This window comes from Trachinotus anak, unplaced genomic scaffold (genome assembly GCF_046630095.1).
Source record: "Trachinotus anak isolate AG129_WGS33_773 ecotype Australia unplaced genomic scaffold, CSIRO_AGI_Tana_v1 ptg000018l, whole genome shotgun sequence".
Taxonomy (NCBI): Eukaryota; Metazoa; Chordata; class Actinopteri; order Carangiformes; family Carangidae; genus Trachinotus; species Trachinotus anak.
The window spans coordinates 4,043,862-4,064,993 of NW_027273869.1; the positions used below are offsets into that span (position 1 = coordinate 4,043,862).

A 21,132-nucleotide genomic window follows, 5' to 3' on the forward strand; every position below is an offset into this window, starting at 1 on the left:
AAGGAAAAAGCATTTTAAAAGCAGTGGAAATGCAGTACACGTGCTCTTACATTCACACAAACACACACACAGTCATTTTTTATAATTTGCTCTCTCTGCAAGACAAACAATCAATCTACAACAACGCCAAACCCCTGGGCTCTGCAGATGGTGTGTGCTGGCGCGCACCGCAGTGCACTCTGGGAGCATGAAGTGAGATTGCTTAGTCTGTGTCTGGTTGCAGCTCTGCACCTCTTGGTTTTTTTTTTTTTTTCAGCTAAAAAGGGAAAGCGAATCAATCAGTGTTTAGCGCAGGGACTGTGTCCAACTGTGCTGACTGAGTCAGAGGAGAGGTGACCAGGCAGGTGTGTGCTTGTAATTTCTCCCTTCATTAAACTGTTCACCTTTCAAAATGTTGACAACAAAGCTTTTCTGAGTTTAACCACTGGGAATGGATTTGAGGGTGGGGTCATTTCTCAACCTGGAACGAAGCATTTAATCCTTCTTTTGATGAGACATGACAGTTTTTGCAAGCCTATTTTCTGGGCTTCTTCATAGCATAATGAATACACACGTTTCCAACATGCCTCAGTGGGAACTGAACCTCTAACACTGGCAGTTTTAGTGCCTTGCTCAGCCCCCCCCCCCATGTTCTCCAGGAAGAGTTGCAGGGGGCATGTGGTCACACTCTTCGACAGTGCAGAGCTGCAGTCTAGTCAGCCCTTTGATCACTGATTTTCAATGCCGGGCCAAAACTTGATGTACGTTAATCAGCATCACATACGTGGACTGTATTTCCTTTTTAATATGCACATTTAAATCTGTGCCGACATCAAACACCCTTATACTACACTTTGATCCTCAGTAGCCAAATGTTATGTTTAATTTATGTATTAATCCCTCGGAAAGGATCCAGGAAAGTGTAGAGTGTCCTCTCTGTGCTGTGTAGGACTTCTAATTGCCCTGTTTATTGGAAGCTAATGGAGGAGAGGGCGACTGTTTACTGCAGCTAACATTAGCTCTTAGTCCTCCAGTCTGCCTCCAAAGCAAGAGAAGGTGCAGGTCTCACGTTTTTGCTGCAGAAATTTCAAATCCCTGTTGTGTTTACAGCTGTCATAAAGCACTCAGATGGTTTTGGCACAGAGTCTCCAGCGTCACAATAAAGCCATTCAAGCTTTATCTGGAGCATTAGTGAAAAAAATCCACTGCATTTGCTGCTGCAGAGACTTTGGAAGATAGATTGTGGATGGGGGAGTTTTCTTGATGGCGATCACTGGAGTTCGGTGTCCTCAGCTATTCCACAGTGCAGCCTTTCATCAGTATTTTTGGACTCTGTCTAACCCAGTCTCTGCTCTGTAATATCCAGCCTTTTTATTGGGCCTGTCCCGTTAACTCCGGGTCTAGACGCAGGGCAAATAGACTGGAAAAACGCTCGCTGTCTCATCCCAGACACATCTCTCTCCATCACTCTCACTCCTCAGAGAGAAGAAAAGTTTTCCTCGCGCCGCTTCCCCTGACCTTTCTTCCTTGTTCGCTTCTTGTCCAATTTTTCAGAGCCCCCCTCCCCCTTTTCACCACCCACCCCCAGCCCCAAGAGAGGGTCAGTTACAAAGCTGTCTGTCACCTTCATGGGCGTTACGTGTTCTGTTGTTTTTGCCTTTGACCCTGTCAGTGGACTGAAACTGCCGTCACTCTAAATCCATTAGGGATGGGTCATAAATAATGTTGTCAGCTGCTGGCTTCTTGTAACCTGATCCCACTGTCTCGTACCCCAGGGTCCCATCTGCATAGCCCCCCCACCCTTTCTCCCCTCGGAAGAGCTGTGGTAATTAGGGGAGCTAATAGGCACCCAGCTTAAACAGAGCAGCAGCAGGGGAGGGGTGCCGTTAACGCTCAGCTTAAAAGAAGCTTTCAAAAGTGCTGTGATGAAGGCTCCTGAGATATGATCTTAAAAAAAAGTCCCCCCCCCCACTTCCACACATCGTCTCAAATTCTCATCCCAACTAGAGAAGGCTGAGGGGGGAAAGAGGGGAAAAAAGGTTCCATCCCCTCACTGATCTTGACAAGCCTCTCCTCAGACAGGGTTTTCTCCTACAGAGCTACACAGCCGGGCCTCACACGTCCAGCTTCTTTGAATGCACTTGAACTTGCATGCAAGGAAATTGGCAAGGCTCGCCTCGTCCCTGCAGCCACCGGTAGGCACAAGCATCCTGAAGCAAAGGCTGTGTGTGTGTGTCTGTGTGTGTTTTTTCTGCCCCATGTCAGTGCCAAACAATAGAACTCAGAAGGAAAAAAAAAAATCACGGTGAGTTGGAAAGTCCGGGCCATTTGTCAACTTGACTCGGGTCAAAAATAGCTCCTCGTGTTTTCTTTCTGCCCTGCCTGAAGTCCTGCAGGTTCACCCATAAAAAACACTCTTCTCTCTGTTTCCGTTTGTTTTCCTTCATCTGGTTTTCTCCCCAGCCGCCGCAGTCTGTCCGACAGCAGGTGTTTGTCTCCGGTCCTGCTTCTGCACATGTTTCCAAAATATCGGCTCTAACTTTGCATTTGCCAAAATTCTGCTGCACTATTGGTCACAGATCTCCTGCACCACAGGTTTGGACCCTTAGACACACACATGCATCCAAACGCACTTTTGTTCTTTGCCTCATTTTCCTCTTTTGAACACACACACTTGCACACATACCCCTGCACATTCTGAGTCCTTTGTCTGGACTTTGTTTTTGTAGCTGTGTAGGGTGGAAGGCTAAAGCTGTGTGTGCGTGTGTGTGACAGAGACAGGCAGGCACATGCAGAAGGAGACCCCTCTTGTTGCTTCATGTCACCAACCATCACTTGGACAAAAAAAAAAAAAAAGAATACTGAGAGGGAAACCAGTGAGGAAATCCTACACACAGTGGAAGTTTGTGCTTGTTACTGGCTGTGTCCAGTGTCTGTGTGTCTGTCAAGACCAGGCTGTTTCCCTCTTGGCTGAGGCAGCTTCACAAGTCATTTCTTTTAGAAAAGCAAAAGAAGGAAATCCTGACAGAGCGCAGACTGAGTGAACTCTGACCTGTGTTATAACAGCTGCATGTCACAGCCTGGTCTCGGAGTGAAGAGAAAAAAAAGGACAACAAAAGAGAAAACTGATGTTATATAATGAAGCTTAATCCAAACTATCATTAGCTGCAGCTCTGGTAGCAACAAAGGTAACAGTAATTCTTGATTTATCTCTTTGAAATCAAAATACTCCACACATGTGGAGGCAGAACAGTGACACACGAGGAAGGCATGAGCGACTCACAGTCTGTCAGTGAGTGAAAGGAGAAAACACGTCCAGCAGGGGTGAATGAAACCACGCTGTGGACTCTGTGACTCAGCAGCAGTCACCTGTGATTCAGGGCCCAGTCACAGGCCCCCGGCCCCAGATGTTTAGCACATCCACACTACATTTACAGTAAATGTCAGGGCTGATGGGTACAAGCAGCCAGGCTAACCGCAGCATTATTTCACCCATGTTTTTACGCTGTGTATGTCCCACTGTTTGATGGCTGCAGGTTGCATAAGCCGGACTCTTACTGGAACTCTGTGTCTGGAGGAGAGGTTGAGTCTGGGGTGAACGGTTATCTCTATGTTCTGGAATGGTTGTCTTGTGTTGAGTGATGATGAGTTACTGAAAAGAGTGGGATCACATTTTCTGTTGCATGGTTGATGACCTGTTGTCCATCTGGAAAAATCCAGTTCTAGTCTCAATCTTTAGAAGTTGTCTGGTAACTTTATTTCTTTACAGTTTTTTTAATTATTTTTATTTGATATATCTATGTAAATAAATACATAAATATATAAATAACACACACACTCAAAAACATGTGCATGTGTGTGTCATCATAAGCCTGCAGTCAGCTGCTGCGGTGCACGATGACACCAGATCTGTGAGTGATTCTGCTCATGAAGGACTGAGCTGGTGGATCCTCAGTAAACACCACAGGGGATTTAGTGGGACCATCACTGGAATGAGGCAATTAATGATCAAGACCAGTTTTTCTGGTCTACAGGTCCCTCTACTGGTGCCAGCACAGAACTAGCACCCCAGCACTGACATGTCAGGCAACCCAGGCATCAGTTTGGTTTCTGTTTGTGACACTGCTGCGTTTTTGCACTGTGGCTTCATCCTGTTTAAATCTCCTCTTTGCAGCCAAACTAAAATTATAGGCTGATGAGAAATATGAATGAAAAGGTACATATGTGTATTTCAGGATGTAGCTGAGCTCTGTGCTCACGCTGACTTTGAAGGAGGAGCTGCAGTGAAGTGAAGTCAGTCTCCCTCAACCGTGTTGACAGCACCATTAAACAGCCAATGGGGTTCATTCACTCCCTGATCCAAGAGGGTCACGACCCCAATCTCCCCCGGTTCTTTCATACTCAGCAACACAGGCACCTCTTGTTGGCTCCTGCCAGTTCACCTATATGCATTAATGAAGTAATGGCTGTCGGTGAGCGTGAGGAGGACGTAGCGGTCGTGGCGGTCTGTGGAGTCTCTGACGACTCTCACACAGCAGGCTGTGATGAGCCAGATCTGGCTTCTCTGAGCTAAATTAATTATATGGTCACTCGTTTGGGGAGAATTATTCATTTGCCTCATACTGTGGAAGAGAGCATATGGAAGAAATAAAATCATTAAAAAATAATGATGTTTCTAAAAATAAGTGTTTGTGGCTTTACTGTGGTAACTTCAGGCCTACATGCACCAGGTGTGGTCATAAACTTGCAATAACTGAGAGCTTGAGTTGATTAAGGAAACTTTTTTCAAAATAATAGTGATTAAAAATTACCATATGAATTTTAATGCAATTTATTTTCCTTGGATTACCAAGATCATTAAGTATGCACAGCAATTGCTGCTTGAAATAAATGCCACATGTGACGCTGCAGGAAAGCAAACATGTCTAACCTCTGTCTGCCCTGTGCTGTCATTGGTCACACGGTTGTTAAAGTAGGTTAATAATATGAGGAAAAAGGTCCCATATTTTATACTTTTCTTGTTTTATTTTGAAGTGTTGATCTCCATCAGAAGATATATTTGTGGTTTAAGAACCAGAAACCATCTCAGTGTAGTTTTACATCTCCCCTGTCAGGCTTCTCTCTGGAGCTCTAGTAACAACAGGTCAGTGAGCCAATCAGAGTGATCCAATAAAATGATAGCAGATTTCAGGTAAGTAGAGAAACCAAATCCTGAAAGGTTGGATGGTGGGTCCAGGTGGGCGGGGCTTGGGGTGCGGCTGAGAGCAGTTACTACTTTGTTGTGACATCACAAAGTTCCAGAAGTCCTGACAGCTGGTTTTAAGGCTCAGTTTCTGAATACAGGCTGTGTGCATTTCTCTGTGGACTGAGGCTTTACTTTCACTGTATTACTATAGAACCTAGACCTGCTTTATCATCGAAACGAACATAGAAATCTCAGTTTGTACAACATGGGACTTTTACGTTCAGCACAGCACTTCCTTAAAGTGAGAGGATTAAAGATAGAATGACCAAAATTAGTCCAGCAGAGTCTGTGACGTCCTGACTTAATTCCCCAGTATGGGTCAAACTTCAGAACTGCTGAATCCTACATTTCCCATCAATCAACTCAGTATGATCCAGTCATTACACCCTCCCTTGATGGTAAAAGTCCATGCATCGTCCCCCAAAATCAATCAGGGTTTTTTTTTTCAGACCTTAAGATTTTTTCTATGCCCACATCTGACATTTAACTGTTTTCACAGGCTGAGCAGTACTTGTACTGGTGGGGAAAATGAATGGAGTTGCCCTTTAATTAGCATTTTTTGTTTTTCTTTACTGCCATATTTAAATCTGCTTTGCTTTAGAACTATTTGTTTATACTGACAGAGAAGAGATTGATTAAGTGGTGAGTAATAAGATGAATAAACCTCAGTCTGAGATTATTATATGTTACAAACATGTAAATAACCAAGATAATCGAATCTAACCTTCATAAATTGTCTCCTGCCTGCTTTATTAATAAAGGGAGTTGAAATCCTTTAAAGGGGCATTTCATGCATTCTGACTGTCAGTTCTTGCTAATATCCTCCTTGAAGGTCTGGACAAGGGGAATCTGGTTTTTAGGTTATGGCTGCAGAGAACACAGGGAAATATGGCTCATTACTAACCAAAGAGCCAAAGCCACTCTGCGTTTGAAGTGGTCGGCTGTTCTGGCTTTCACTCTCAAACCATGATTCACAGATGATCCTTGAATGACTCATTAAGTTCATTCGTGTCGACCCCCGACTGCTTCTCGACAGCCAGCAGCTCCACAAAAGGCAAATTCAGTCGACTCTGGATGCTGGATGAGGAGGCGGAGGGCTTGTGGGGTGGAGCCCTCTGCTGGTGGCAGGGTGGAAGACAATATTCAGACGGGATGAACAAGTGGTGAAGCTGAGTGGAGTCTGTGTCTCTGCCTCATCCTGTCCTGAATGTCGTTTTTCACCTCTCACCTTTAAACCAACTCACTTGTTTGATCATTTTGATTTCTGTGTAAGCAGAATAAGATGGTTTGGTTAAGAAGCACTGCCCCATTAGATTTTTACTTCCCCTTTTAACATCTGGCAAATGTGCAGTTATTGACATTTAATATCCACAGCTTTCTCATATTTGCAGCTGTTGAATATATCCACTGGCTTTGTCTTTGACAAACTGAACTCGACAAAAATGAAACTAACCTGTCGTCTCAGGGATGAACTCCAGAGAGAGAGAGACTGTGGATGACTGATGTGTGGAGAGGAAGTGACCTGGGGCGTACGAAGAAAACTTTTTCTTATAACAACAAACTGATTACCTGTGTTGAAAGATAATTCAGGTTTATGACAGTTTGAAAAGTGAATATTTTCATGTGCACTAGCTGTGACCATTGTACTTGCTGAAATCAGGCTTTGCTGACATTTTGGAAGAAAAAACAAAGGGGAAAGTTTAGAAAAATTTACCTGCTGCACTCACCTCAGCTGTGCATAGTTTTCCTGATCACTCCTCTGAACTCTGCTCATATTCAGTATGGTTTTGATCATCTGGCTGAAAGTTTTACTCATTTTCAACCTGCCTGATTGTGAAGACATTGTTGTTAGGATGTTTGTTGCAATGTTATTATAGCCAATGTTAGTACAGAAGAAATGGCCAAGCCTACAAAAATATCAACATTATAATTGAGACGGGTTCATGAAACCGTCTTTACACCTTTTCTCAGTTATATCTGGTCGAACTGAAAAAACCTAGACCAGTTTCCAGCAGGTAACTGGTGGAGCAAGAAAGAAGCTGTTTAGAGATAGAGTGATTGATTTCACTTCTATCCGCCCTGCCACTCGAAACAAATGCCGCTCTCTCCTATTCAGGCACCATCATGTATTATTATTATTATTATTATGATTGAAGCTAAAGACTGTGCTCATATTCTCAGAGGCAGCAGTGCACAAAACAATCAGCCGTTTAACAGTCTGACCGCTCCGCTAAGTGGCCGGGTGCAGTGTCGCTGTCCTGTCCTCATCCTCCGAGGGCCTTGTTAATAAAAGCCGGCCCGGGCTCCTGGCGGTCTGGCCAGCGGCCAATCAAAAAGCCATTAATCTCACAATCTACATTAATTTGTTTCTCAACAAGCAGATGGCAGTCCCGATTGAAACCAAACAGACATGTGTTGTGTACTGCATATAAATACGCTTATAAATGGGCTTTGTACACAAACAACAAAGGGCGGACTTGTCCAAGTGGGGGGTGGGGGGTGGGGGGGTGGGGGGTGGGGGGTGGGGGGGTGGGGGGTGGGGGGGGGGGCTGATACCTGATCAAGATTTTAGCAGTTGGTGGGCTGTTGATAGCTTTGTAGGCTTAGAGCGTCATGTTTACCATAAGCTTAAAGCTGTAAATATGAATATTTGTCCACAAAAGTCCACAACCTTTTGACCTCCCAGCTGCACAGGCCTGATAACAATCCCCTCTCTGTGCTCTGTGTCATTTGCATTTCATAAAAAGGCCGTTCTACTGCAAATAAAAGCCATTCCATCAGCACGGCTGTCCGGAGAGAGACACAGCTTACACTGGCAGAAGCAACAGTTGCTGTGAGTGAAAGTGCTTCCAAATCGGGCCCAACTGGAGCGCGGTCGGTCCTGTCAACCAACCACAACAAGTCAAACTCAGCCGCTGACTCATCTTGATTTAATGAACAGTAAACCAGCAGGATGCTGTGAGGAAGTGTGACTAATCTGAACGGGCCAGCTCTGAGTCACACCAACACACATCATGTCCTCATGATTTGGGCTTTTGCTGGAATCAGCGTGGAGAACAATTTGAACCCCCGGGGGGGGGGGGGACTTGACAGGGCCGCGCCGCTGTTTGTGTGTATCCCTAACCGTATATTTCTGGCAGAGCTTCTCACTGCGGCAGGGGTGGCTAATGACACAGTAGCCTGTTTGGCTTTCCTGATTTATTTGTGTGTTTGGGAGTGGGCGGAGCCTACAGAGATGCTGAAGGAATGATTACAGAGCCCTGCGGCGTCTCGGAATAGACGGGTGTCAGCCGGAAGCCCCGGGACGCTAGTTAAGGCCTCTATCCACTGCAGGAAAAGTTTGCCTGCTGTTCAACACAGACCCACAATTAGGACTCGCAGCAGCTCTGTGAGGTGATGCAGAGTGATGCACGCTGATCTGAGTCTGAGGAGGCAACTCATCATGTGAGCTAGCAGCTACACAGCTAATTAACACGGTTCTCCTCTGTGCGTCTGAATGCCACACAGATATCTGCTGGCTGTGTCTAATAGCTGGACCCAGCCACGCGTTCATGCATTATCTCAACTGCTCAGGGCCAACCTGGACGGGATATGATAAGTGCTTTTTGTTTTGTTTTGGATAGAGATTTTTTAAATTTTTTTTGTAAAGCACAGAGGTGAGAGGTGTGGAGAGAGATAAAAATGTTTGTGAGCTTGTGTGCGGCTGCCGGTGTGTGTTTGTGTGCGTCCTTTGCCAACACGACGGTGGCAGCGTCTGCGTCACAGGCCACAGAGCCAGCGAGCCAGACGCTGCCTCACACGCTGCGGTCACCACGGGAAGGTGAGATACCGCTTGTGTCTGTGTGTGCAAAAGTCTTGTGTGTGCATGCATCGTGTGTGTGTGTGTGTGTGTCTGTGAGAGAGAGAGAGAGAGAGACTATTTCAGCATCTGTTGCCGTCTACATGCCTGTAATTTAAGGGCAGAGATGATGGCTTGAACACACCACTTTGGTTCAGTTTATTTATGGCATTTCTAGTATTTTTATCTTAGTAATAAAAAATACTGTAGACGGGAGAACATTAAATAACGGTGATAAAATGAAATGATTTTAAAAACGTGCATTATATGGCTGAAGTTTATACATATCATAAAATACATATAAAGTGCTTCATTTAGAGAACACAGGACGATTAAAACCACCAGCGTGACGTGGACAACGCACTGCCAAATTCCTTCATTCCCCCAAAATAAACATAAATGTGGGACTGTAAGTCATGCTTAACCCTGACCTTCACAATGTAAATATCACTTCATGATTAATATTTTTAAGCTGTAATCAGGCTAACAAAAGGGCTGCATGAGTAACAGTGGAGTCATCAGTCACTTCCAGGCCCCCGGTGAAATCGCCACATCACTGAAGCAGAATTGTCTTTTTACAGACACAGTCTGTAAAAAGACATACTGTACCTTTAAATCTTTAGGATAACTCCTGGGTTGCAGTCGACTGTCACGACAGATGGAAAATGATGGTCTTCTATTGTGCTTCCTTTTCTTGTTGTTGTACATACACGTTGTTGTTTCATTAAGGGACAGACTTCAAGTTTCCAAGGCTACCTCAATACAATACTGACCTATGTTTACTTAGGTATGATGAATGAGTTACTGGTCACTGTAGGCATTTCTGCCTAACACTGTGAAAGACAGGACAGTCCACAGTCCTCGTTTCTGCAAAGATGTGTTCCAAAGTTTATTCAAAGCTAACATGAGCTTTCATCAGTTAAATGAAGTAAAACACACCAAACTTGCTTCTTTGGGGTTTTAGTTGCAGCAGACAGAAGCTGTAGGTTTATTTAGAGGCAGAAGAAAAAAAAAGTTGAAAAATGATTGCACCCCAAAATATTTTTTGTCACTTGCCTCTCAGGGCTTGTTTTCACAGATGAAAAAAAAATAGAAAAATTATCCTGGCAAAAACAAACAAACAAACAAACAAAAAATTTCACTTCACACCCAAGTTTAGAAATTAGTCGGCTAACATCTGTCCACAGGTTATAAAACTACAGACTCTACAACGGAGAACTCACAGAGGTCACAGTCTCATAAATAAGGCCAAGCAAAAAGTTTCCTTTGCTTTCTGTCTGAACACACTTCTATAAGGAGGCTGCAGCTCAGTCTGTGACACACTGAATCCCAGATTTCTCCCGATGGTCAGGCCCGAGCCTTGCATGTTAGTGTGTGTGTGTGTGTGTGTGTGTGTGTGTGTGTGTGTGTGTGTGTGTGTCAGCACAAGTTCGACTTTTTTGGAAAGCTGTAGATCTTTGATAACTCTCTAATGACACAACGTCAGAATTAAGATGGATTTATTTTTGCACCACCTCTGAACCTTTATGTTTCACAGCTGTGGAACCTGAGCGACCTGTCCGTACAGCAGGAGGAGAGGCGGTGTGAAACTCCTCCTCCGTCTCCTGCTCTGGGGTCAAGGCTGCTGGGAGTGTGTGTTTCTGTTGGATAGTGGCCTTCATGTTCAGGCTCTATCAAGCTGAATGGTGCTGGATATTTTGGCATTTTTCTCGGCAAAAAGAAAATAGATAAAAAAGAAAAGCTGCTGCTTCGGCCGATGATTGTAACTGTTGCTCGTAACCACGGACAGTTTATCAAACCGGTCAACAGCCTCATGCCTCTGTCTTTTACTCCCGTCTGCCTGCTGCTGTCTGTCTCCAAATTGTGTTTGTGCTCATCTGTCTTTGAGCTGTCATTCCTTTTCTTTTCTTTTTTTTTTTCTGACCCTACCATCTCCTCCCTCTCCTCTCTTTGGCCCTCGCTCCCTGTTTGCGCTACAAGAGATCAGCGCTGACTGACGCGAGCGAGCGCATCCAACATGGATTTTGTGTCCAAACTTTCTCCCAGCCGTGCAATTATATCATTTTCTGCTCAGGATTTCCCCTGAAACGACAAAGTGGCTTGGCAGATCGTGGCATGAGAAAGCGATGTTTCGTTGTTTTTTGTTTTTTTTAGCAGCATGAGCTTCTCTTTCTTGTGTGCTGAGCGTAGTGAAGTCATTTGGTCAGTAACAGCCTGAAAGTTAGAAGATGGTGGTTTGAAGCTTGAAAAAAAAAAAAATGCTCTGCAGCTTCTCAAGCGCCCGTGAGCAAGGCACCTACATGTGCAGCTTCTTCTATCAATAGCATAAACGCATGCAGATGGGTAAATATGAAGCAGGACCTTGAAAGCAACATGTTTGCCTAATCAGTTTTCCTTGGAAAAAATTAAGCAAAACAAACTTCATAAGCTCTCAGGAAATGTTGAGTAAGACTTTGGCCGTGGAGTCAAAGGAGCTTATCCTTGGAGAGTGAATTGACATGTTTTCCCCTCTGTAGTCACACATGCATAAACCTGATTAATCACATTCATTCTTCCTTCCATTTTTTCCCTCAGCGGTTTCATTTGACTTCAGTGTTTTATCGCTGCGTGTAAAGCTGTTTGATCGTTGCGCTAAAGACAACTGAACAGACCTTTCCTCAGCCTTGACTCCTCTCAACGAACACAACCAGACTCACCTCTGATTGACAGCTGGCGTGGCTATAAAGGTGCCCCCCCCCCGCTCCTCCCATTCACAGCCTCCAGATTCACTTCATTTCTGCCCCTTTAAAATTGTTGTGGAAGACGCTGTCATGTAAATAAAGTTATTATTTTTGATCCCGCCTCACTTGTGCCAGGCCACACGGAAACTTCAAGCCTTTGATTTGTATATTGCTGGCGTAAACTCCCCACTTGGGTGTTTGTGAGATTGGAATAAAGCCATGCTGGGAGGCTGCCTGCTGCTATTACCTTTGGATTAGGTGGGTTTGAGGGAGGCCTCTCCATCCCGCTCCCAGGACAAGATAATGATGGTTGCATAGGGAATTGATATGTGTCAGCAAAAAAGGTTTACGTAGTAGAAATGTCTTCCAGGTGCTTTGATAATGTAGTTGAACACTGGAAGAGTCGGTCTGCCTCTGAGGATTTAGTCAAAAATCTCCTGGTTATCTTTCATTTGGACCTCTCCCTTCAGTACAAATATCCAAAGCAGCAGATGCTGGCTGCAGCGTATCTCCAGGATTAGGACGTTCAGCTCTTAATGACCCCAGAAAAACTGATTGACTCTTTTGCTTCCTGTAGAATTTGCTGTTGAGTGCACAGCTGTCCAGTGGCACCAGTTTGACTTTTAGAAAAGTCCAACTAAATTCAGAGCTGTGCGGTCTGATCGAGCCAGAAATGTGACTATATTAACCACAGTTTTCCTCCACTGGCTCCATGTTGCCAGTTTACAAGGTTACACAAGGATGTGAGCTGTTCAATATTACTGATTTAGCCAAGTTTCTGGCACGCAAATTCAACTTCATTATGTCAAGTCTCCCTCCACTCAATAATGTGTTTTCCTTCGTTTGGATGTTTGATCTTCTACGTGCAGAAGACTGGAAGGCAGTTTTCACATTGATCTGATGAAGGGGGAAAGTTTCTCTCTTCTTGCTCTTATCTAACTTTAAGAGGAAGATCTTTTTAACATCACAACTAGTTAAGAAGCCAATGTGCAACTTACACAAGCGTGATGTGAAGTATGAGACCTCTTGTCTCCAGCAGTTAAACTTGAGAACATAAAGATGAGTATTCATAGATTTTTCAATGCAGGACAAGGGTTAAATGTAATCTTAAGAATTTTTAACAAGGTAATTGAATTTTCTTTCACTATTATTGAAAGCAGTGTATGTTTATATGTATTAAAGGTCCCATATTTGACACTTTTCCTGTGTTTGATTTGAAGTGTTGATATCCATCAGAAGATATTTTTGTGGTTTTAAGAAGAAAAAAACATCTCAGTGTAGTTTTACATCTCCTCTCTCAGGCTTCTCTCTGGAGCTCTAGTAACAACAGGTCAGCCAGCCAATCAGAAGAGAGGATCTGAGCCTCTCTTCTGATTGGCTGACTGTTTTCTGAGTGATTAAATAAAAATATAGCAGATTTCAGGTAAACACTCAGAAACCAAATCCTGCAATCTTGGATGGTGGGTCCAGGTGGGCGGGGCTTGGGGCATGGCTGAGAGCAATGACTGCTTTGTTGTGACATCACAAAGTTCCAGAAGTCCTGACGGCTGGTTTTAAGGCTCAGTTTCTGAATACAGGCTGTGTGCATTTCTCTGTGGACTGAGGCTTTGATACTTTAAAAGTATTAATATAGAACCTAGACCTGATTTATAATAAAAAAACACATGGAGTCTCATGTTCTACAACACAGGACCTTTAAACATGTCTGAAGGGGGTCCTTAACTTTATTTTGATGAGAGTTTTGCAGCCACACAGAGACACTCTTCTTGTAGTGAGATCTGATATTCAAACAACACAGCCAGTACAGATTTCCTGTTGAGTCTGACTTTCTATGGGCGCTTTTTTTTCCCATCATGCTCCATAACTGACCTGACAGTGACACCACCATCCGATCATGGCTTTTATGATCCCTCCATCGCTCCTGCTTCATCATGGACCAGAAACAGACAGATGCAGAGACTCATGGAGGAAACTCCATCACATCACAGACTCTATCGATTGCATTGGCTCATCGCTCGTTTAGTTAATGTGGTTGTATGTTGTGTCTAATTACATTTAGGACCCAATGCGGGGTTGGCACCAGTGCCAAGCGGAGGTTTCCCAGCCAGTGCAGGCACAGAGGAGACGTCTCTCCTGGCTCGCCTGTTTCAAACAGCATGATATAGCTGAATGTCCTCCAACTGATGCTCAACCCCCTTGAGTGCAATCAGGCTCATTATTTATTAGACAACATTGGAATGATGCCCTGATTAAAGAGCCCATACATTAACAGTCATTCAGCTGAAACACATTCATAATACAGTCAGTCCTGCATAGTTGAAGTTCCTCTCTGCCCCATCTGCTCTCACTCCAGCATCTCACTTCTCTCCTTCTACCTGGCTCCCCCTGGAGGCCGTGCTGCTCCACTGCAGGCTCTGCCAATAATACCTGCGTAGCTGTAGTCACTGCATTGTGATCAGGACTGTTGAAGGCAGTTTATCTGCTCCGGGGTGAGAGCTGGCTGTTTTTGTTTGGCGGCTTTTTTTGGGATCCGTGACGCTGAGGGGACAGATCTGCAGAGCAGGAAGCAAGGAGGAGGAGGGAGAAAGAGGAGAGAGGTACTTCATGTGCCATCAATAAGGATAACATCACCAGAGAGACTGGACTTCTGCTGATTGATGCTGGCTGCCGAAAGAAAGAGGAAGGAGGGTGCGCAAAGGGAGGGGAGGGGAGGGGGGGTTCAATATGTGTGTTTCTTGTGTATGAGTAGCTGGGGAATCTGTAGATTGAATGTGTGTGTGTGTGTGTGTGTGTGTGTGTGTGTGTGTGTGTGTGTGTGTGTCTCTATGATGTCAGTAGTCTCAGTCAGCACCACTGAAGGTGGCGTTGTTGCTGATGTTTCTCCTCTGTCGCTGCGCCGGCTCCAGCCTCCCGAAGCGATTGGGATTCAGAGAGGAGAGGCTAACGAGTGCAGGAGGAGGCTGACAAGGCTCAACTCCGAGCGCCACTGAGGAAGTCATGAAGTGAGTGGATCAGTGAGTCGGCGCTCACGCAGAGACAGGAGACAGGCTCCTCGAAAAATGCTGCTTTGATGTTTGTGCTATGTCAGAAAGAGAGGAGACGGGGGGGGGGGGTCCCAGATCAGAACCCAGGACATCACACTCAGATCTTCAAGCTGCACCTTTTTCTCTCTGCTGCTGTTATTCTGAGTCTCCGCTGCTTTTTTTGTCTGCTCTGTTCTTTTCCTGACTTCAACTGAGCCCTGTTGTGTTTGTTTTTTCATTTGCAATGTTTCCAACTGATCTACTGACAAAGGAGTTCTGAAGGAGTCCAGACCTGGATCTGGAGCAGCTTTTTATTGAGCCATGCGTTCAGGTTTTGTGCTGTGGGTGGCAGACCTGTCCTGCAGCTGTTTTACCTCCATGTTTCATATGTTTTGGCAGATTTCTGTAGATGACAGGTCATTTTTTCTCATTTCTGTAACGTGAATCAATAGTATAGACAGAGTTTACGCATGGACAGTTTATGCAGCAGTAAAGTAACCAGAGGATGGCTTTGGCTGGAAACTTTATTGTGTTCCTGTGGAAGTGCTAAAGAAGTGTTTGCGAACATGACGGCTTTTGCTTCCAAAAGTCGACATATTTTGGTTTAAAACTGAATCTTGGAGTACAGGCTGTTCCACAGTGGACAGGTTGGAGCAAAACAAATACTCTTGTTATTCCGAGCAGTCACAAAGACGGGGGTTTCATCAAAATGAGAGCGTTCCTGCAACTGTCTGAGGCAAAGTGAGCAGGGACTGGATAAGTTTAAAAATCTGCAGTGGAAGTTTAACATTCACCTGCTGCTGCACAGTGAAGTAGATGAAGCCAGAAACAACTTTGTAGTTTGACCTCCAGGCTGCATAGATAATGTATATCTCCGTGTAAGAGGAGCGATTTAAATTCACCCAAAATTAATCCATCCACACGCTCCACCCTCCTACCCCCACTTCCTCTTTCCACAGTGTTGAGGCAGTGATTGACAGGCCTCTCTGTGTGTTTACATACACCTGTTTAGATCTGCATTTTCAATGCTGTGCCTTTAAGCACCTTAAACAGGAGGCTGGAGAATCAGCCGCACCTGTGGCCTGTGCTGAGGAACCAACTCCTAATGTTCATGTATCAGTGGAAACCTGAGATACAGTCTGAGAGGAATCTGGACAGAAACCTGTCTGTTAGGGAAGTTGAGTCTGCTACAGTTTCTCTGCAGAAGCATAAATCCTTTCTCTCTGCTCAGGGTAGAGGAGGAGAGATGTATGGCAGCTGGGGAGGGGAGGGGAGGGGAGGGGAGGGGAGGGGAGGGGAGGGGAGGGAGGGGGGGCAGCTGCTGAATAGTGTAACAGATCAAACCTTCCTCCTCCTCCTCTTCGTCCCAAGTCTCTGATTAACTCAGCTGTCCAGCAGCTTGTGTTCGAGTCCTGGTGGACTTTGCTGCAGCCTGATGCGACTGTAGTTGTCAGCAGGGAACACACACACACACACACACTTATTCCCTGTTTCACACACTCTCTCTCCCCCTCCATCCTCCTGCTCTCCTGTTTGTTTACTTGCCCCCTGATGGGATGTGGTCTGCGTTTGCGGTGCGCGTGTTTTCGTGTCTGTCCGTCTGTGTGTTCATCTGTGTGCGTGCGCTTCGTTCTCCCCGATGACGGCCCTCATTCTTTCGGGTTTTGCTCTTTACGACTTCTCATCATGGAGAAAGTCGCTGAAGCAAACCACAACAGATACAAAGTTCTGAGAGGCGGCGTCTTTAAAGGAGCAAACGCCCCGCTTCCAAGAAAAAGAAAAAAGCGGGAGAGAAATGGCTTTTAATTGAGAGTGGTGTGTGAGGTAAACGAGGGGAAAAAGGGATTATTTCATCATGAGAGGGTTTTATGAGGGAATTCCTTGGGAAATGTCGACCATCCGAGGCGGTGAGAAGCCTTCTCTGCTTACAGAAAGTTCGTCTGCAGAAAGTCTGAAGACTGAGATGTTAGAGTCCAGTCACAAAGTTTGACTGACGCAAGATCAAAAACATCAGCATTTTAATCTGAACTTTACATCTGAGCTACTTTTGATCCCTTTTAAGTGGTGGACCCCCCCACCCTCTCACATTTCTGAGCAGTCTGCATGCTACATGCTGCTCAGGCCTATATTGTTTTTTTGTTGTTTTTTTTAATGCAGAAAAGACAAAAAAAAAGTTTTCAGGCAGCAGTGCAGCAGTCGGTGTCTTTTATATGCACTGGTATAGATTTTTTTTATTTTTCGGTCCCAGAATCCCAAATCAGGTATAGCAGGAAGAAAGAGGTTCCTCCATGGCTGTCTGTAGGAATCTGTATCAAACGCACCCTCCGCACAGTGGGAGGCACTGGAGATCTTTCTTAGCTCCTGTTCTTCAGGTGCTGTCTGGTTCTCAGTCAGAGGGTGTGGCTGGAAGTCTTAGAAAGAGCGACATGGGTAAAGTTAGAGAACTGCTCTCTAGGACGGAGGATGTATCTCTTCCCTTGATAGCCTCTTCGATCCTCCTTTTTATACACTACAAAAAACCCTGAGTGTGTGTGTGTGCTGTCGTGGGGCCAAGAGCTCGGAGGCCAAATGTGATTCACATCTTTCGGCCGCTGAAGCGGCAGCAGCTGTCAAGGTCGGTCTGTCGCCCGGCGGACAAAGCGTCAGTTGGCTTATGGGCTCTAATGAAAGACAAAGCGGCTGTTAAGAGGTTTAGGTGACAATACGGAAGATTAGGCAACATGTTGCTCTTCCGGTTTGAGAAGCATTGACGGGAAAGTGAATCCACCTGTTGCAGCAAATGTCTTCATCAGAACATGATGTATAATAAAGAACCGAAAGGTTCTTTTAAGCTCAAATACTTTCTCTTCTGTTTATTTTTATCTGTGTTTCAGTTCTTCAAAGGAATTTGCAGCGATTTTCTTTCTACTTCTTATAAGTAAAAAAAAAAAAAAAAGACTTGGACTAAATGTCCAGCAGTGGCCTGGAAGATTGTGTATTGTCTTTCAGTTGGGTGCTGTTCAGTGTTTGCACACAGTGTCAGTGGAGGCGTCATATTAACATCTATCTTTCAAAATGTTTGCCGGGATCATTTACAAATCCAGTGGAGAAAGATCATAAACAGTGGAGATCCCAGCGGCCGCAGCTTGATGAAATGTTTGTGTTTGTGTAGCGGAGATGTGCAGGGAGCCTGAGTGTGTGGACGGCGCTCCCTGGCAGCACAACCACCACATCGCTGCAGAGAAGGCAGAGAAGGCGGAGCTGTAGGTTCAGGCAGCATGGAGGGGTCAAAGGTTAAGGTGCACTGCAGAAGCCTTCAGCTTCTCCTCTTCACACCGTTCAGTCTGCAGTGTGTTTCACTTCTCCTGGTTTTTATGTTTCCTGGTGGTTTCTGTAAAGTGCTTTATGTTGGTCATTGCTGTTAAATAAGTGCACTTTCTGGAGTTTTTAGGAGTTTGGCCAAACTTTCTCAGCAACACCTCCATTAATGCAGAGCCAGTGGAGTTGCACTGGTCAGCAGATACAAAGTTATGTCGGATAGAAAATGAGAAGTAACAAGAAAGCATCATAAAACAATATCTTGACTTATCCTTCATGTCAGCTAAGGACTGTGTTGTCATGTTGTCATGTGACTCAAAAACCACTTAAGTTACTGATCATTGACCTTTCATACGGTGTGTCCACTTCTCTGCAGATTGTTGGTGTGGTGCTTTTTAACGCACATAAAAGTTCCTCGACTGAAACAGGATTTATGTGACTTGATTGTAAAGATACTGTGAACTCTGGATGCTGTGATAATTGGAGTGTGGTGTAACGAATGGGCGAATGGACCAAAAACTAAATCAGTGTTTATCACACACACACACACACACACACACACACACACACTCCACTACGTCTGTGTTTCTCAGACACACACTGACAGTGTGCCTGTGCTTTCATTGCAGATTTACACAGACTGGGCCAATCACTACCTGGCCAAGTCCGGCTGCCAGCGCCTCATCAAGGACCTGAGCCAGGACATCACCGATGGAGTCCTGCTGGCACAGATCATCCAGATCATAGGTCAGTATCCACACACACACACACACACACACACACACACACACTCGTCTCGAGATGGTCCATCAGCAGGACAGATCCTGACTCCTGTTAGTCAGTGTGTTGTGTCACTGACTAACAGAACTAACAGCAAATTGTTTTACATCAGATGTAACTGTAAATATTTAAAACAGATAATGAACGATGCACAGATAAATGAATCCATGTGTTATCAGCAGTATTAAAACACTGCGTGTGTGTATAATTCATCCTGTCTGGTAGATGAAGCGACCACCCACACACACACACACACACACACACACACACACACACACACAGGCGCTCTGCTGTTTGCTCTTTGTTGTGGTGAGTTGGAGGGAAGCTGTGCCTCACTGTGATATTTGGGCCAAATCACAGCAGCTCTCCCTTGTTTTGGGTGCTGGGTGACTCGCTGCAGCAGACATCTATGACTCTGACACTCCGGGGTGCAGAGGCCTGAGTCTCCCATTGCAGCCCACAGAGTCCTTACTTCTGTCTGTCTCTCTTTCTTTCTTTCTCTCCCCTTTTATGTCTCTGTCACTCTTCTTTATCTCGCCGTCTCTGGTGTCTCCCTCTCTTTCTCACTCCTTCACAGTTGAACTTTTTCTAGGACACTCTCTCTCTCTCTCTCTCTTTGTCTCTCTCACCCCACATGTGTTTTATTTATTTAACATATTACTGATTACTTTTTCCAACAAAGAGTAGAGCAGTAATCACATTACAGTCTCAGTTTTGCTGGATGGATGTTTGTCCTGTGGACAGACTGGTCAGGGATGTGTTAGCTTAGTGTAGCAGTTGGGGGGCAGAGGAGGGGCAAATAGCTTCTGCCAAAAGAAGGAAGTACACCTAGAACTCATGCTACATCCTCTGAGCTAGCTACTGTACTGACCCTAACCAGAAAACCAACAGCATGTGCATATGAATCTGTTTTTACAGTTCACATGTACAGTCTGTGAGGTCATAAATTTTGGGCTGCACACAGATTGGCCATATGGACCCTCACAGCCCTGGGCAGATGATGAGAATTTATGCCAAGTGGACTCTGAGAGCCGCAGATGTGGAAAGTATAATTTGGGCTTTAGTGTTTTTTTTTTTTTTCCTCAAATACCTAAAATGACCTCTGTTTAGGTTTAGGGACCTGTTGTTGTCGTTGCTGTAAGACAGTTGGCAAAGTAAAAGTTGGAAAAGTAGCATGACTCTGTTGGCCTGTAAAACCCGGGAGGGATGTGGGGGTGGATGGATTGGTCACTTCTCTGCTTTCCCCTACACTAACACTTATCCTTAACCAAGTAGGCTTTATGACCTGATTACACCTTATTCATTTGGAAGGTGCTGCCAGTTCATTTGTATCTATTAAGTATGGGCCACCATGTGCAGGCGTACACTTGTATGTGTTGTGTTGTAAAGTGGTGACAAATTGTAAAAAGTATTTTTCCAGAGTTAGTAACAGACCTGATGGACTAACTGTTTAGAGGTTTATGACTCCAGCCGAAACCTGGTTTCGTTCAGTTCTGGAGGGTGTGTGGCCCCCAAGGCTTCACCGTGAGGACTGCTCTGTGCAGTCACTAGGGTTGAGGTAGATGTTAATGGTCAATAAATACCTCCAGACCACAGGCTGACAGCATGATGAACTACAACGCAATTACATTTTCAACAATACGATTGAGGGCCCATATTTTACATTTTTCCAGTGTTTTCTTTGTGGTCTTTTTGTCTTTGTCTGAGTGTTGAAGAATCTCTACGTCTAAAATCAAAGCTGGAATTGAAGTGTTAAAGGTCCCATATTACAGTGTTTGATTTGAAGTGTTGATCTCCATCAGAAGATATAGAGAGGATCTGAATCTCTCTTCTGATTGGCTGAGTTTTCTGAGTGATTCAATAAAAATATAGCAGATTTCAGGTAAACACTCAGAGAAACCAAATCCTGCAAGGTTGGATGGTGGGTCCAGGTGGACAGTCCCAGAAGTCCTGACTTCTGGTTTTAAGGCTCAGTTTCTGAATACAGGCTGTGTGCATTTCTCTGTGGACTGAGGCTTTGATACTTTCACAGTATTTATATAGAACCTCGACCTGCTTTGTAATCAAAAAACACATGGACAATCCCATTTTATACAAAATGGGACCTTTAATAAACAAGTAACTACATATTTTCAGTAACTCGCCCAATTTGGCTGTTATGCAATTACCCTCCGACTTTCAGACACATTTCTCTCACACATTCTTTTTCTTCTGCTTACATCTACTGTCTTTTGTCTTTCTCTTTCTCTT

General features: G+C 44.7%; 1 protein-coding gene across 10 annotated transcripts in view; it reads left to right on the forward strand.

The window, feature by feature from the left end:
- nav3 (neuron navigator 3) overlaps nucleotides 1–21,132 on the forward strand; it is a 456,492-nt gene that overhangs the window by 289,160 nt on the left and 146,200 nt on the right. For all 10 annotated transcript variants that reach the window (XM_071502610.1, XM_071502611.1, XM_071502609.1 and 7 more), the window contains one exon: nucleotides 18,732–18,849. In XM_071502610.1, coding sequence (XP_071358711.1) covers nucleotides 18,732–18,849 — 118 coding nt within the window. The remainder of the gene's footprint in view (nucleotides 1–18,731; nucleotides 18,850–21,132) is intronic.